Raw genomic sequence first — 13,856 nt, forward strand, 5'->3', positions numbered from 1 at the left:
TAGTTAAATTAGCACCAAATGAATTGTGCGTTATACAGGGTTTACTTATTCTAAATAGTAGGAAAAGTAGCAAAGTTGAAACCAGACTCTCCTACCAACTCTCCATTTAGTGAATAAACCCCACAGACTGACCTTTATGCTACAAGGGACCATCCCTAACCGGTTTCTCCTGCAAAAAGAGCTGAGCTCTACCTAGTTTAAAAATACAAGCCATCGTTGGAACTGAAGCTCACTGCGGTTGGCCCTTTGTTAATGTATGGTGAAGATGAAGCTGGATGACAAAAAAAATTCAAGGTTTTTTTTGGGGGGGGTTATATTAATTTGGGAAAAAACTTGCAAATTGTTACATACAGGATATAAATAATGTCAAGCAGTAGTTTCTTAGTTTATCATCATTGTAGTGTATTTACGGTATTAAATTCAGACGAATAATTCTTTCAAATAAACCTTATTTAGTTCACTGTTCTCATCAGCATCTTGGTTCAACTACACTACAGCTCACACACTTACAAACCAACAAAATAATAAAACAAATAAAAAAACTAGGCTGACTACAAAGACCAGATGTTAGCAGATGACAGCAAGAGAATGTTAAGAACATGTAATAAAGGGCATTATTACTCCCGTAAATCACATGTTCTGTATACTGTATATGGGGGAAAAGAAACGGCATAGAATACCCCAGCTACAGCAAATTCATAGAAGGAACAAGTTAACCGAGCCACAAAAACAAGGCTGGGATAAACAGAGAAGTGGGCTCGCACTGCATATCACCTATATATACCATTGTACAGCGCTACAGAATTTGATGGCGCTATTTAAAACAATGAATAATATACCCACAACCAATGAGTCTGGAATACGCACAAAGCACTTGTGTCTTAAAGACGTCTGAAAGGACTGTTTCTAAAGGTACCTGAAAACATATAGTTTTTTTCCCTGTTTTTAATGTTTTCCGTGTGGGACTCATTCCCTTCACCTTACTTGGTGCTGGTGCCTTTAATGTATTGTTTATATATATAATGTGTGCTGCATTCCCAGGTATACATCTTAATTGCCTGGTCTATTTTCATTGCAAACAAATACAAATATGTTATAGATAAACACTGTGTTTTTGTAAATGGCTTCCAAAGCAAGCATTGCGTTCAACAGTAATGGTAAGGTTACATTTTTCCCAAAGCACTTACTGCCCCCTAGTGGCTAAGCAAATAGCTTCAGGAAACTAGAAGAAGGAAACTCCGGTTCCAGACCCGAATCCTCCGGGTCGCGGAAGCGGGGTCTTGACACGCCCCGCTCCCTGCCCATTTTTTCCTTTACATGCGGGTGTTTCCCGCTGCCGTCAGCGGGACTGGCCACTGACGTCAGTGTGCGGTCCTGGCCGCATCCCACAAGGGAAGGCTCCGGGTAGCCGGAGCCGAGAAGCTCCCAGGTATGCCGATCTGCTGCTCCAGCACGAAACAAATGATGCCTTTACCCAAGATCTATTTTCAGACATGGCATGTCTTCAGGATGCCCTCCTATGCAGAAGTGAGAATGATCCATTGCATATGACTCCATTTTCTCTAGGGCTAAATTTGGCTATATTAATGTTTATTATTGTGTAGGCTTCCGACTTGCAGTTGCCCTTTAGGACGTACCTGTTCGTCCTGACCTTTTTTGCTGTAGCAGGGACATCTCTTTGCCACGGCACAGGAGATGCAGCTGTCTATTGACATAAGATAATATGTACAGATGTGACCCTCTTGAACATAAAAAAATGTATGTGGGGTATTACTGTAAACAGGGGATGTTGCCGAACATAATAACTTCAATATTTCTTTCTATTTTAGTCTTTTTAATATCACTAATTTCACTATGTATTTCTATGACTTTTAAAAGATGTATAATAATATGTGTGGGCACATCAAATATATAGCGTTGTCCAAAATGTCTTGGTATGCTGAAGGGGACATGCTAAGCTTCTAACTGTGTGGGAACAGTTTGGCGCAGGCCCTTTTCTATTCCAGAATGACTGTGCCTCAGCCTACAAAGAAAGGTCAATAAAGACATGGTGGGATGAGTAGGGTGTAGAAGAACTTGACCGGCCGCACAGAGCCCTGACCTCAACCCCATCCAACACCTTTGGGATTGCGATCTCACAAATGCTCTACTGGATGAATGGGCAAAAATTCCCCCAGAAACACTCCAAAATCTTGTGGAAGGCCAGTGGAAGCTGTTATCGCTGTACATACAGTATTAACCTCTATGTATTTAGAATGTGATGTCATAAAAGTCCCTGTTGGGGTAATGGCCAGGTGTCCCAATACTTTTGTTCATATAGTGTATGTTTGATGCACACAATGCTGCTCCGAGGCAATGCCTTTGGTGCCTTCCCCACCAAGATAAGAAGATTGCGCCCCCCCCCCTTCCCTTACTTTCTAACCCCATACCAGCCTACATAGTGAATATGCTCAAGAAATAAAAATGTATTTGTAATGCAGGTAAAGCACACAGAAAACATTCGGGGGTCTATTTACAAAAGGTAGAGTTGTGGTGCCAAGTCCTGGACTTTACTAAACATTGTAAAGGTTCAACCATAGTGACCTTCTGCTGCATGAAGAACTTGGCCGGCCCTGTATATTGTATAATAAAATCAATGAGATTTCTCCTGAGACTCCTCACCGCAGAGGTATACATTATACAGGGACCAGCTCAGCCCCTCTTGCTGGAGAAGCCCGGCAACGATAGTCCTTCCTAATGAAGAGTCAAGTGAGGGAGTTTAAAACACAACTCGGCTCCATATATACCAATAAACCTGACATGGTTCAAATGATCAACACACCCTGAAATTACACTCAGAGCTCCGTGACGCACAGAATAAACCAAAGAATCCCCAAAAGGAAGGCCAATAGAAACAAAGGCAGCGCTAATGATTTAATCCAAGAAACACGCAAACTGAAGCGCCTTATATGAGGCTATAGAGCGCAAGCTAATGTGTGCCCCGGTCACGGCATACACACGGGTCACACACGAGGGACACTGCAATACCGAGCTTATTTAACCCTTACAGGCAACGGAGGCTTAAACCCTGCAAAGAGGAAAGAAGCGCGCCCCGGGACACACTACGATACACCTGCATTCATTTCTCACCTTGAACATGACAGCAGACAGGAAGGCAGGCTGCAGGAGGAAGACAGGCCCCGTTTCCCTTAGCAACGCGTCCACTGTAGAGCACAACTTCGAGAAAGCGACGGCGACTCACGCGGGACTAACTTCCTCCACCCGTACCGAATGCATTAATAATCAACACATAATCAGAGAGTATATCATAAATACCAAGACAGCAGGTCTCTTAGGCAGATAGCACGATGTGAACGCATTGAGACAATATGCGAAACCGTCCATTACACCCACTTATTGGACATATTCCAGACGGCGTGAAAACGACTCGTCGTTACTGAGGGTTATCGGTTAGTCGAATGTTTGGAACTTGGTTTTGATTCATTATCAGTAGTATGAATTCGTAATGATTTTGACACAGTGGAATAACAATGATGGATAGAAAGCGATGACAAAGTGTGGCTGAGGATAGTAAGAGTTGTGCTTGAAGATCAGCTGGGGAGCGACCTGATGATCATCCCCGGCAGCAAACCTTTCAAATAAATTATGTATTTCACACTGTTAAGTATAATCACATCCTGAAAATGTTTTAGGGGATGCATGCCATTCTTCTAACTATCCCCCAAATGTACAATTTAAAAAAAATGTTTTGGATCAAGTTAAAGTTAAAATTAGCTCTAAAGATTATTCTGAAAGATTTTGATTTCCACGAAAAAATTCTGAGAATATATTTTATTTTGTTTCATTTGTTTTGCAGGATCATGGCTTTTTCTCGCATGTCTACATCATCCATCGCAATAAGTTTGCCCGGCACCATTTCTGCAGAATCCTTTCAATTTAAAGATCACAGTAAGGGTGCGCTGCTGGGTTTAAGGCCAAGGTAATTGCTCTAGTAAAGTCATATTTAAATTAATACATATTATTATTATTACTATTATTATTATTTATAACACTAAGGGCTTAACTTGTAAATGGTATTCTTTAGGACTGTTATTAGTACCATTCGGTTACTGCTGTTAGAGTCACTACAATGCAGTCTTTTTGATAAATTATGAAAGGGTTAATATCTGAAGCTTTAAGGTCAGTTCAGTTAACAATTCCCTACGTATAGTCGTGTCTCACTCCATCATGTCACATACAAATACAGAATTTGATGGCTGACAACCATATAGTCGGATTATAAGGCAAAGAGAACATATTACACACATTTTATGCACTTGTGCGTTTGGTTTACCCTTATAAAACCATTCTTTCCAGTAGTGTATATTTTTTATACTTATATGACTTAATTAACAAAATATTGATTATACTACAGCAGGACTAGAAATCTGATTCAGTTTTTTACTGCCATTTAGTAGACCTTTGCCTTCAAGAAACCTGATCCTCAATATTTCTTTAGCTTTTTAATTAAAATAATTTAATATTTTAGGATTGAGATGGGAGATGCAGTGATTCGTATCCAAAGGATTTGGAGATGCTACCACAATAGAAAGATGTTTAAACTTCTTAAGCAAGCGGCCCGTGCTGCTGTAAGTACCCATAACGGAGCATCAATACTGTGGTGTTCTAGTGTTAAATTATTTGCAAGTGCGTCGGAACCCTGTTGCATATTGTTATATGGAATGGCACATTGTGAAGAGGTTGTATGTATTCCTGGATGGGTATGATGCAATGAATGCCTGTTCATGGATGGGACAATAAATATACTTTCTTGAGCAGTAAAAAAATCAATTACATTGCAGAATATGTTTTCTCTAAACATCTGTTCTTTTCCCTTTTTTTTTTGTAGGAAACATCTGCAACATATAATATATTGAAGAAAGTTAGCCCATTAGAGGCAGAATTATTAAGAGATCCTGGCATGCAGTGTAAGGTCAGATTCAGGTATGGTATTGATAGAGTAATAGGTACAATACACACAGTTTCGAAAAGGATATTGACATATTGGGGAGAGTCCAGAGAAGAGCTACTAAAAGTCCAGAGGAGGGCTACTAACATGTTACCTTGATTGTAGGACAAAAATGAAGAAAGAAAGACAATGGGTTCTCAATATGTATAGCTTAGGGGAAAGCAGAAAAATGGGAAATGTAGTGGAAACATTTAAATACTTAAAGGGAGATAAAGTACAGAAGGGAAGTTTATTTCAGAGGATAGAGGTTAGAACAAGAGTGCATAATCGAAAACTAGAAGGTTAGAGGTTAAGATGTAATTTAAAGATTTACTTTGTCTACAGGGTGGTAGATACGTACAATGGCTTCCCAGCAGTGGTAAAAGTTAATACAGTGAGAGAATTTAAACATGCATGAGATATGACTCTCCTGAATCTAAGACAAGATTGATTGGTTCTTATTTGACATCAAAGTCTATGTTTCTATACAATGTTTGTTCAGTAAATTCATGGAATGTCACTTTTTTTATTTTATATTTTTTTTTATATTATATTTGAGTGTTACAAGAGCTTTTCCACCTACGTTGCTGAATTTAACACTTTTGTAACTAAATACAACATTAGACAAATCCTTCTTAGTACTGTTGATTGTCTTCCCAGAAATAATACTTTAATAAATTATAATGTTTCCTAAAAAATTATTGCTTTTACGTCATTAATCTTTCAGGGGAAAAATACAATGACTCATCTGTTTATTTCCTGTTAGTGTGACAACACCTTTAAATGTGTATTTGTGTGTGCTTTCCTACAAAGCTGCATTAACTTAAATATGGATCAGAAATTATATGCAGTAGCGTAGGGGTGAGAGGACGGTCTGCCTGGGTGCCACTCATCAGGGGCATGCCTGGTAGGCCTGGGGTCGGCTGAGAAGATGTCTTTGCGGCCTGACCCAGGTTCCTGCTTCCCTGGCTTAGTATATAGTGATGGGAGTTATGATGCACTACAGTCAATGTCTGGCTCAGTGTATAGTGATGGGAGTTATGCTGTACCACTATCAAAGTCTGGCTCAGTATATAATGATGGGAGTTATGCTGTACCATATCTGTTCAGTAAATGTTATTTATTTATGTTAATAAGTTCTATTTTTTTCAGTTGACATAGAATTTACAAATTTGTGAAATAAATATTCTTCCCAACATTAATTTTTTTGTGGGTGTATTTGCATTTTAAAGTGGAGGGAGTGCACGCTTCGGGTGCCAAATATTCTAGATGCCCCTGTTTATATGCCGCAATGGTGGTCCCAAACTCAACTCCTCAAGACCACCTAATTGAGCAAGCAGGGGCAGATTCAGAGCCTCACCTTAGCAGGGGCACTCATAGTAAACGCACACACCCAGACACTCATACTAACACACATGCACAGAGTCACACATTAACATACCCAGCCACACACACAGTAACATACCCAGACACACACTAACATACCCAAACACACACTTACACTAACATAACCAGATGTTACTCACTTACCCTGCAAAGCCACATCCTGTCTTCACTGTTTTGTGACCTCGCTGAACCCCACCTCCTCCTTGAAATTAGGCAGCTAAAGAGATAAGTCCAGGACTCAGGATTGATGTGCAAAATGTAAGTAAAATTAAGCAGTTGCTTTGTTTCCCTACAGATTTGCAGGTTATGAGTTTCCGCCTTTCATAGTCTTTAAAATCTTTCATCATACTGGTGGTTATGGAAACCGATACATAAGTGGAAAGAGAATAATTAATCCTTCAAGTGCGGTAATTTAAAATTCATTGTATTTTTTGTCTTGTTATGTTTATTACATTCTGAAATAATATACAATAATTATGTGATGACATAATATTAACATTTTAAGTCCCATACAACACTATAAATTAAAGTTTTTAAAAAAATGTTATGGTGTCACGATCATAAGATGCTTTCTGAAGTGTTCTGTACGGTTCCCAAATTCTACATAGATCCAGTCCTGGTAACAGATATACATTGGTCACATATATGTGTAGCTCTTGTGCATTAATTGCGGATATTCCTTACTAACATTAAATGTTCCAGACATCTTGCCACTATTTTAGAACATGTATAAGAAGGGCTTCTCATGCAGTATTCAGACACATGGTCAACTGGCCTCAGAGTCTGGAAGACAGCCTTAACTCATGAGTCAAATTTTAGTGCATCTAAGAGACAGTATGCCAAAGCCAACGTACCCACATCCTTATTCAGACCTTACTACCATAGACATGGCCTTCTTTTTTGGATCTGTCCCTAAAATCTACTTTTTTAAACTTATTCTCTTGCCCAACTTCTCCCACACATACCATGACTCCATGTATTTCACCAGGACACTAGGCACTAGGCGCTCTAACTAATAGAATGGAAGATTATAGAATTATTCATCCATCATATGAGTAATATTTCCATTTTATCTTATTCTGTTGTAGGGTGCAGAGGATGCCTGCAAACTAATGGGGCATCGTGCTTACTACGAGCAAATGATATGTGATGAACTCGAGTATCGTAAACATAGAATAACAGATGTCATAGATGTCGCAACTTTGAAAGATTACATGCAAGTATGAAAATGATCATTACATTTCTTTAATAACGTTGTGTGTGAGGGTCGAGGAAGTGGGATATTCACAGATATCCAGAAGAATACTTTTTTGTTACAATTTGTGCCGTTTCAGTATATCAGTCACCTAGATGAGACACCTGCTCACCTTGGAGGACGTGATAACTGCTGGAGGAGGCTGTCTCTCAAAAATGTGCCAAGAACAACGATTATGTATGATATTGTAGACTACGCGGAGTCTGGAACGCTTTCAGATAGACTTAAACAGGAAATGAAGTTACTCCTGCAGGTCCCTAACACAGAAGATATTCAACGAAGGCAACTCAGTGCTATAACCCAAGTCAGGTTTGTAAAATTTCCCAGATACATTTTAAAGTAATCCCTATAAGGTAGGTCAGGGGTAGCAATCATTTTGCAGGCAGATGCCAAGTCAAAGTTGGCTAAGGTTTTCATCGTTCTCCTGCCTGCATAGTAAAATTGCTTAGCTTTCTTCTAGATTTAACTATACTTTATGCGGGTCCAAATCAGCCCTTCCAGAGAAGGGACCTTGCACATTAACGAAGTCATTTTTTTAAGATACAGGCAAAACATTAATAGAACACTGTGTATGCTGAGATGCGCTAAGCCTTGTATCAGGGCTGCCATCAGAAATCCTCTGCCCTATGGTTAATACAAAGCCCATAATATTGCCTCAAGGCCACCCCAGGGTACCTCAGTACAACTCACCCAGCTGCATGTCACAAGTCCCAACCTAATGAATCGGTATTCAAGGTATGGATGTGTCATCCACTGAGCAGAAGTTGAGGCTCTAGAGTTAGTAATCTTTGCTTGTATGTACAGACAACAAAATTGTGTATTGTGACTTTCTTTTTGCAAAGTGTGCACTTGATATTTCAAATAATCTATATAAACAACTTTTGTCTTAGATCTCCTGCACCACCACCTTCTTCAGCAGTCTCTGCGTTTCTATCTTCTCCACATGCTCCTAGACACTCATCACGACGCTCTCAAAAGGCTCGCTTGAAAGTAGCAAAAATGAGGAGAATTTATGGTTTAGATAAAGAGGTAAACTAATAAAAAAATGTGCAACTTACTGCTAAAAAAAAACCCAGATGAAAGCAGATATAAGACAATACTTGAATACTGAGCCATTGGGGTCTACTTGCTAAAGGAGAGTTGACAGGAGAGTTTGCAGCGGAGTTGTGGTTTCAACTCCTTCATTTTACTATACAGTATGAATCTATACAGTATATAGATTTCTATCAGATCACATTTTATAAACAATCGAAGTAGACCCTAGTCAGAATTGTGATTCCGGCACATGTACTCGAGGTCTTGCTGTCAGGGGAAGTGCTTAAGTTGGCTATGGTTGTGCTTCTGTTTCTCCCACTAAACCAGGAGGATTGACACACAGGCTTATCTACAATCGTGCACATTGTTCTCCCTATGAAACAGCAATGCCTCACATTGTCTGTGTCTTTTTTGCTAGTCAAGTAAATTTGTTCTGTTACACCACAAACTAGAATCTATTTCAATCTAATGCTAATTCTCTTCCCTTTGGAATTCAAGGATCACACATCCACAGAAGTCAACACCAGCCAGGTCTACAATTTAAATGAGAAGCTGGATCAGGTGGCCTTTTCAGATGAAGACTGGGAAGAAGAAGCTGAGAAACTTTATACTTGGAGCCAAGGACTGTCCGTGGATGAAACAAGAGTACCATCACCAGTATTTCACTAATTATAACTAATTTCACCTATTATAACTTGGCTGTGTGGTTGGAAGTTCATAGTGTGGAAAATGACAACTTATGTATTCCAGTTATTGTCAATACAGGTATATGAATGTTACCACAGTGTGTTTATCTGCTTCCTACCAAATGAGCCTGGAACAGAATGCATTGATATAATTAATTGGTTAAATATGGATTGTTGAACAAAAACATAGACTCTAAATTTCAAAATGTCCCTCTTGAGGTGTAATTTAAACCTAAATATGAAATACTGTATTTGCTCGATTATAAGACGAGGTTTTTTTCAGAGCAAATGCTCTGAAAAATACCCCTCGTCTTATAATCGAGGTCGGCTTCTAATCAGACCTCAAAAAAATGTCCGCTGGGGCCAGGATGCTTACCGGGCTTTGGTCGCGAGCAGCGTCGCTCCTACTATCTGCAGGAGAACAGGAAGCTAGCAAAGTCCTCACATAACTCTGCCTCCCCCTCCTTCCTCTGGGGGCGGGGCCAGAGAAGTTGCTCGCACAGCCGGGCCCCTGCAGAAGTCTGCGAGTGAGAGATCTGCAGTTCAGGTAAGGGGGTGGGGGAGGGTTTTTGAGCAAGTATGTGTGATTAATGGAACGAATGAGTATTTAAATGTTTGTGAATGTGTGTGTGTGTGTGTGTGATAGCATGGATGTGTAAGGGGGGTAGGGGTGGTAGCATGGCATAGGGAGGCTGTAATCACACTACTATCATCCCCAGGTTCCAGCATGTACTGGCTGCCTTGGCTTGATAGGAGTGTGATTGCTGTTAGCAGTTATATATGTATATATATATATATATACCTCCAGAAATGCCTTTTAATCCCCTATATGCCACTCTGTCCCATGATATGCCTTTTAACCCCCTATATGCCACTCTGGCATATAGGGGGTTAAAAGGCATATCATGGGGCAGAGTGGCATATAGGAGGGTATAAGACATTTCTGGAGGCAGAGTGGCATATAGAGGGTTAAAGGCACATCATGGGGCAGAGTGGCAAATAGGGGGTAGGCATTTCTGGGGGCAGATGTGTATAACTGGGGGGCCAGGTTGGCAAATAAAAGGAAATAAAAAAATATATTTTTCTCAATCATAGCTTTTATTAAATATGAAAAAATTGTTTACATGAATTAATATTTACTAGTAAAACTTTTTCCCTATATTCAGGCTTTTTGTTTTTTCCTAAATTAATATTTAGAATTAAAATTAATTGTTATAAATGTGCAATAAACCTGTTAGTACAATTATTACTTTTTAATTGGATTTTTTTTTTTAAATGCCATGGAGTAATACAACGGTAACATTTAAAGAAACACTAAATAAGAAAAGTGACAAAAGTACAAACTGTGTAAATATTAAAAACATTTTATTTACAGTTGAATATACACAAATGTACACTGTTCAGGTTAAAAACAGCAGTTGGGCATAACATTTGCATTGGTAGCCCGGAAAAAAAACACTAACACTATAAACACTATAAAACACTATATAAAGCAATCCTTATTTTCAAAGATTGCTTAATAGCCCTGGGGTTGAGAAACCAAGTTGAAAATTTGCAGAAAGCATGTACGATTATGGCATGGCTTTCAAAAAAAAAATGCAAAAGGCCATCAGAATTTGAGCATATATTTTGCATTAAAAACCCATTTAGTCGAGTATATCTATTTTAGGTATTGTATTATAAAACTTTTTTACTATATAGTTTATTTTATTATTTTAACTAAAGTACCTTCTCTTGAATATTTACTTAAAGGAAACCTATACCTAAAATATAACCTGTCCTATATGAAATGGTATGTTCAACCTTAGGAAGATAGATGATAAAGGGTCATATGTTGCTGTATTTTCCCAGCAAGCTGAAGAAAGCTAATTTGCGCTGTTATAGAAGTTTTTATCATTGTTCCACTGTACCTAACTTTAAACTTTTCCCCAGGAAGTTCATAAGAGGACTTTGGTGCAAGAGGTACATATATATATATAAGTTAAAATAACTTGTGTAAAAACCTGCTTTATTAGAAGAAGCAAAGATATGAATAATTATAGAAGTAGAGGTACCTGCTCTGAATATTTCTCATAGACTGTCATTAAAAGAGATTGCTCATTGAAAACAAGCCCATAAAAGTTGGGGAGGTTTCCTGTTGAAATGGAAAATGGATAGCCAGGACTGTCTTGCTGAAATTAGCATTATACACACTTAGAATTTATACAAAGAGGACTATTCAGTATCTTTGCAGGGCGCTGTGCTAGGTCTGAACCAGGGATGGTTTATCTCCTTAACTGGCCCATGAAGAAAGGATGCATTGGGAAGTTTGGTAACCCAGTAGGACAATCTATCCCCGGGAAGAGGGGCTGCCGAGCCCTTGAAACTGTCCCCATAGGGCCAGAATACACAACTGGGTCTATTCACTAAAAAGGGCATGTGAAGGAGAATTGAACATACAAGCTTCCTGATATTAGTCTGTGATTGAGTGCAAACCCTGGTGAGCTTCTCCTCTGGGGCTTTCTTGGGTTTGTCTTGTATAATGCATAGGTAACATGGAAGGTTTTTTACAACTTTTCACAGATTTATCTATACGTTATTCAAGGTCAGCTCAATCTTTCTTGCCCAAGAAGCTCACTAATAGAAGTTGTAATACAGTGAGGAAATTCAAATATGCATGGGATAGACAAAAAGCTCCAGGAAAAAAAATCCTGGATCTAGGATGAGACCGAGGACTGGTTAAAGTCCGAGTCTTTACATCAGAATAAATGGGCAGACTGCATAGGCCGAGTGATTCTTATCTGCTGCCAAATTCTATGTTTCCAAGCGCTCTTACCACCATAAAAACAATAATAAAAATACAGTACAAGTATAGTCAAACTACTGAAAAAAATCCCTGAGTCCTTGACCCACTGAAGATAATGCAGTTACACATCTAAAACTAGTATTAGAAACATTTGTTTAGTTTAACCCTTAGAAACCCATTCTTAAATGTTTTTTGAGTAAAATTATAGAAAAAAAAAAGCAAGAGTGCCTTGATGACGATAATGTATGGAGCAAGAAATGTAAAAGCTGCTAAAAACTTTATTTGTGGCAAGCAGGGTTTTTTTTTCCAGTTTCCCTGGTATCTAACTTTGTGAACAGTCTTTCAAATTTTAGATTACCCATGAACTGTGTTTTTCATTTCACTTAGTGATGGAGTTAATTATATGTATCTTTAAAAATGCAACTTGATTCCACTTTATAGCATGGCATCTTCCTCACCCCTCTTATACAAGGGATCAGTGAGTTGAACAGGGAATTGCAGACACGGTATAATTCTCTATAGATTTAATCTTTCAAACGCCAAATAAATAAATTACTGACATTTTTAAATATGTAAAATGTTTGACCCCTGGAAATCACACAAGAGCCACCTTGTGCATTGCAGAATTCAGCTAAAAGTATCTCCAGCAATGCAAAGGCGTGGAGGAGAGGACGGGGAATCCTAAATGTCTATAGAGGATGAATAAAACATAAGGTAACACTCATCATATGCATTTTAGAGATAGAGTAGCATCTTCAAAATAAATAGTAGATTGATCAGTTTTGCAGTTACTAGCTTTTTTTTTTTTTTTACGATTCAGATTCTAAAATCTTATAATATAAAATGGACTTTAAAAACCTATTATGTCTGGCCAAGCTATAGTTTTTTAAGCATCAACCACTTTCTTCAAAATGGGTTGCTCGGCTTGGGCCAACGATGATAGGGGCTGTAGTCAGTAGATGCAGCTGGAGTACTATAACCCAGCACCTTGGTTACTGCTAGTATCAAATTGACCTGTTGATCACCCTATGCACATCCATGAAAAAGGTGCTAGGGCGGCCCTTAGGAAGTATTAATATATTCGCTATTTTCCACCGCATAGGACAGGGCCGTCCAACCTGCGGCCCTCCAGCTGCTGCAGGACTACATCTCCCATAATGCTCTTTCAGCTAAGGGGCTGGCAGAGGAGGATGGGAGATGTAGTACTGCAGCAGCTGGAGGGCAGCAGGTTGGACGCCCCTGGCATAGGAGATCAGGCTGGACTCTCCCCTGTCAACAGGAGCCAGCATCACTAACAGAAATCAGCCATTGATATGGAGCTCTGCTTCCTGATAACAAGGAGAACAGTGCAGAGGAGACCAGAGGGAGAAACCATGTTTCTCCTCTATTCCAAAAATCTTGTGGTTAACAACACTAGAACTCCCGGAGGTCTATTTACTAAAGGGAACGTTGTCAGGAGATCTCTATTATCGCTAGTTCCCATCCCAAGTGCACATTGTGCATCCCATGAAGTTTAACAACTGGCTGCGATCCAACATCTGGACCCTGTTTTCAAATATAATAAAAATAAAAAAGTGACACTTTTCCAGTTAAGTTACACTTAAGTTCTTGAAAAGTATAAAACGCCACATGAAATTGTTGTAGTGTGTCCAGTTTGTTATCCATTCAAGAAAAGCTTGGCAATGGGATGTTTCAGAGTTATGGAGAACCTTATCTACATTG

General features: G+C 39.0%; 1 protein-coding gene across 1 annotated transcript; it reads left to right on the plus strand.

Annotated features, from left to right (window-relative positions):
* The first annotated feature begins 1,431 nt into the window (after positions 1 to 1,431).
* Positions 1,432 to 13,542, plus strand: LOC149289737 (uncharacterized protein CXorf58-like). The gene is made up of 7 exons (XM_089490253.1): positions 1,432 to 1,527; positions 4,889 to 4,983; positions 6,669 to 6,780; positions 7,462 to 7,593; positions 7,708 to 7,937; positions 8,519 to 8,657; positions 13,474 to 13,542. Exons 1-7 carry the CDS (start codon positions 1,432 to 1,434, stop codon positions 13,540 to 13,542), a joined length of 873 nt encoding a protein of 290 aa, XP_089346379.1.
* The last annotated feature ends 314 nt before the right edge of the window (positions 13,543 to 13,856 follow it).

Source organism: Sceloporus occidentalis, unplaced genomic scaffold (assembly GCF_023333645.1).
Source record: "Sceloporus occidentalis isolate IW3139 unplaced genomic scaffold, rSceOcc1.0.p SCAF_43, whole genome shotgun sequence".
In the NCBI taxonomy this organism is placed as follows: domain Eukaryota; kingdom Metazoa; phylum Chordata; class Lepidosauria; order Squamata; family Phrynosomatidae; genus Sceloporus; species Sceloporus occidentalis.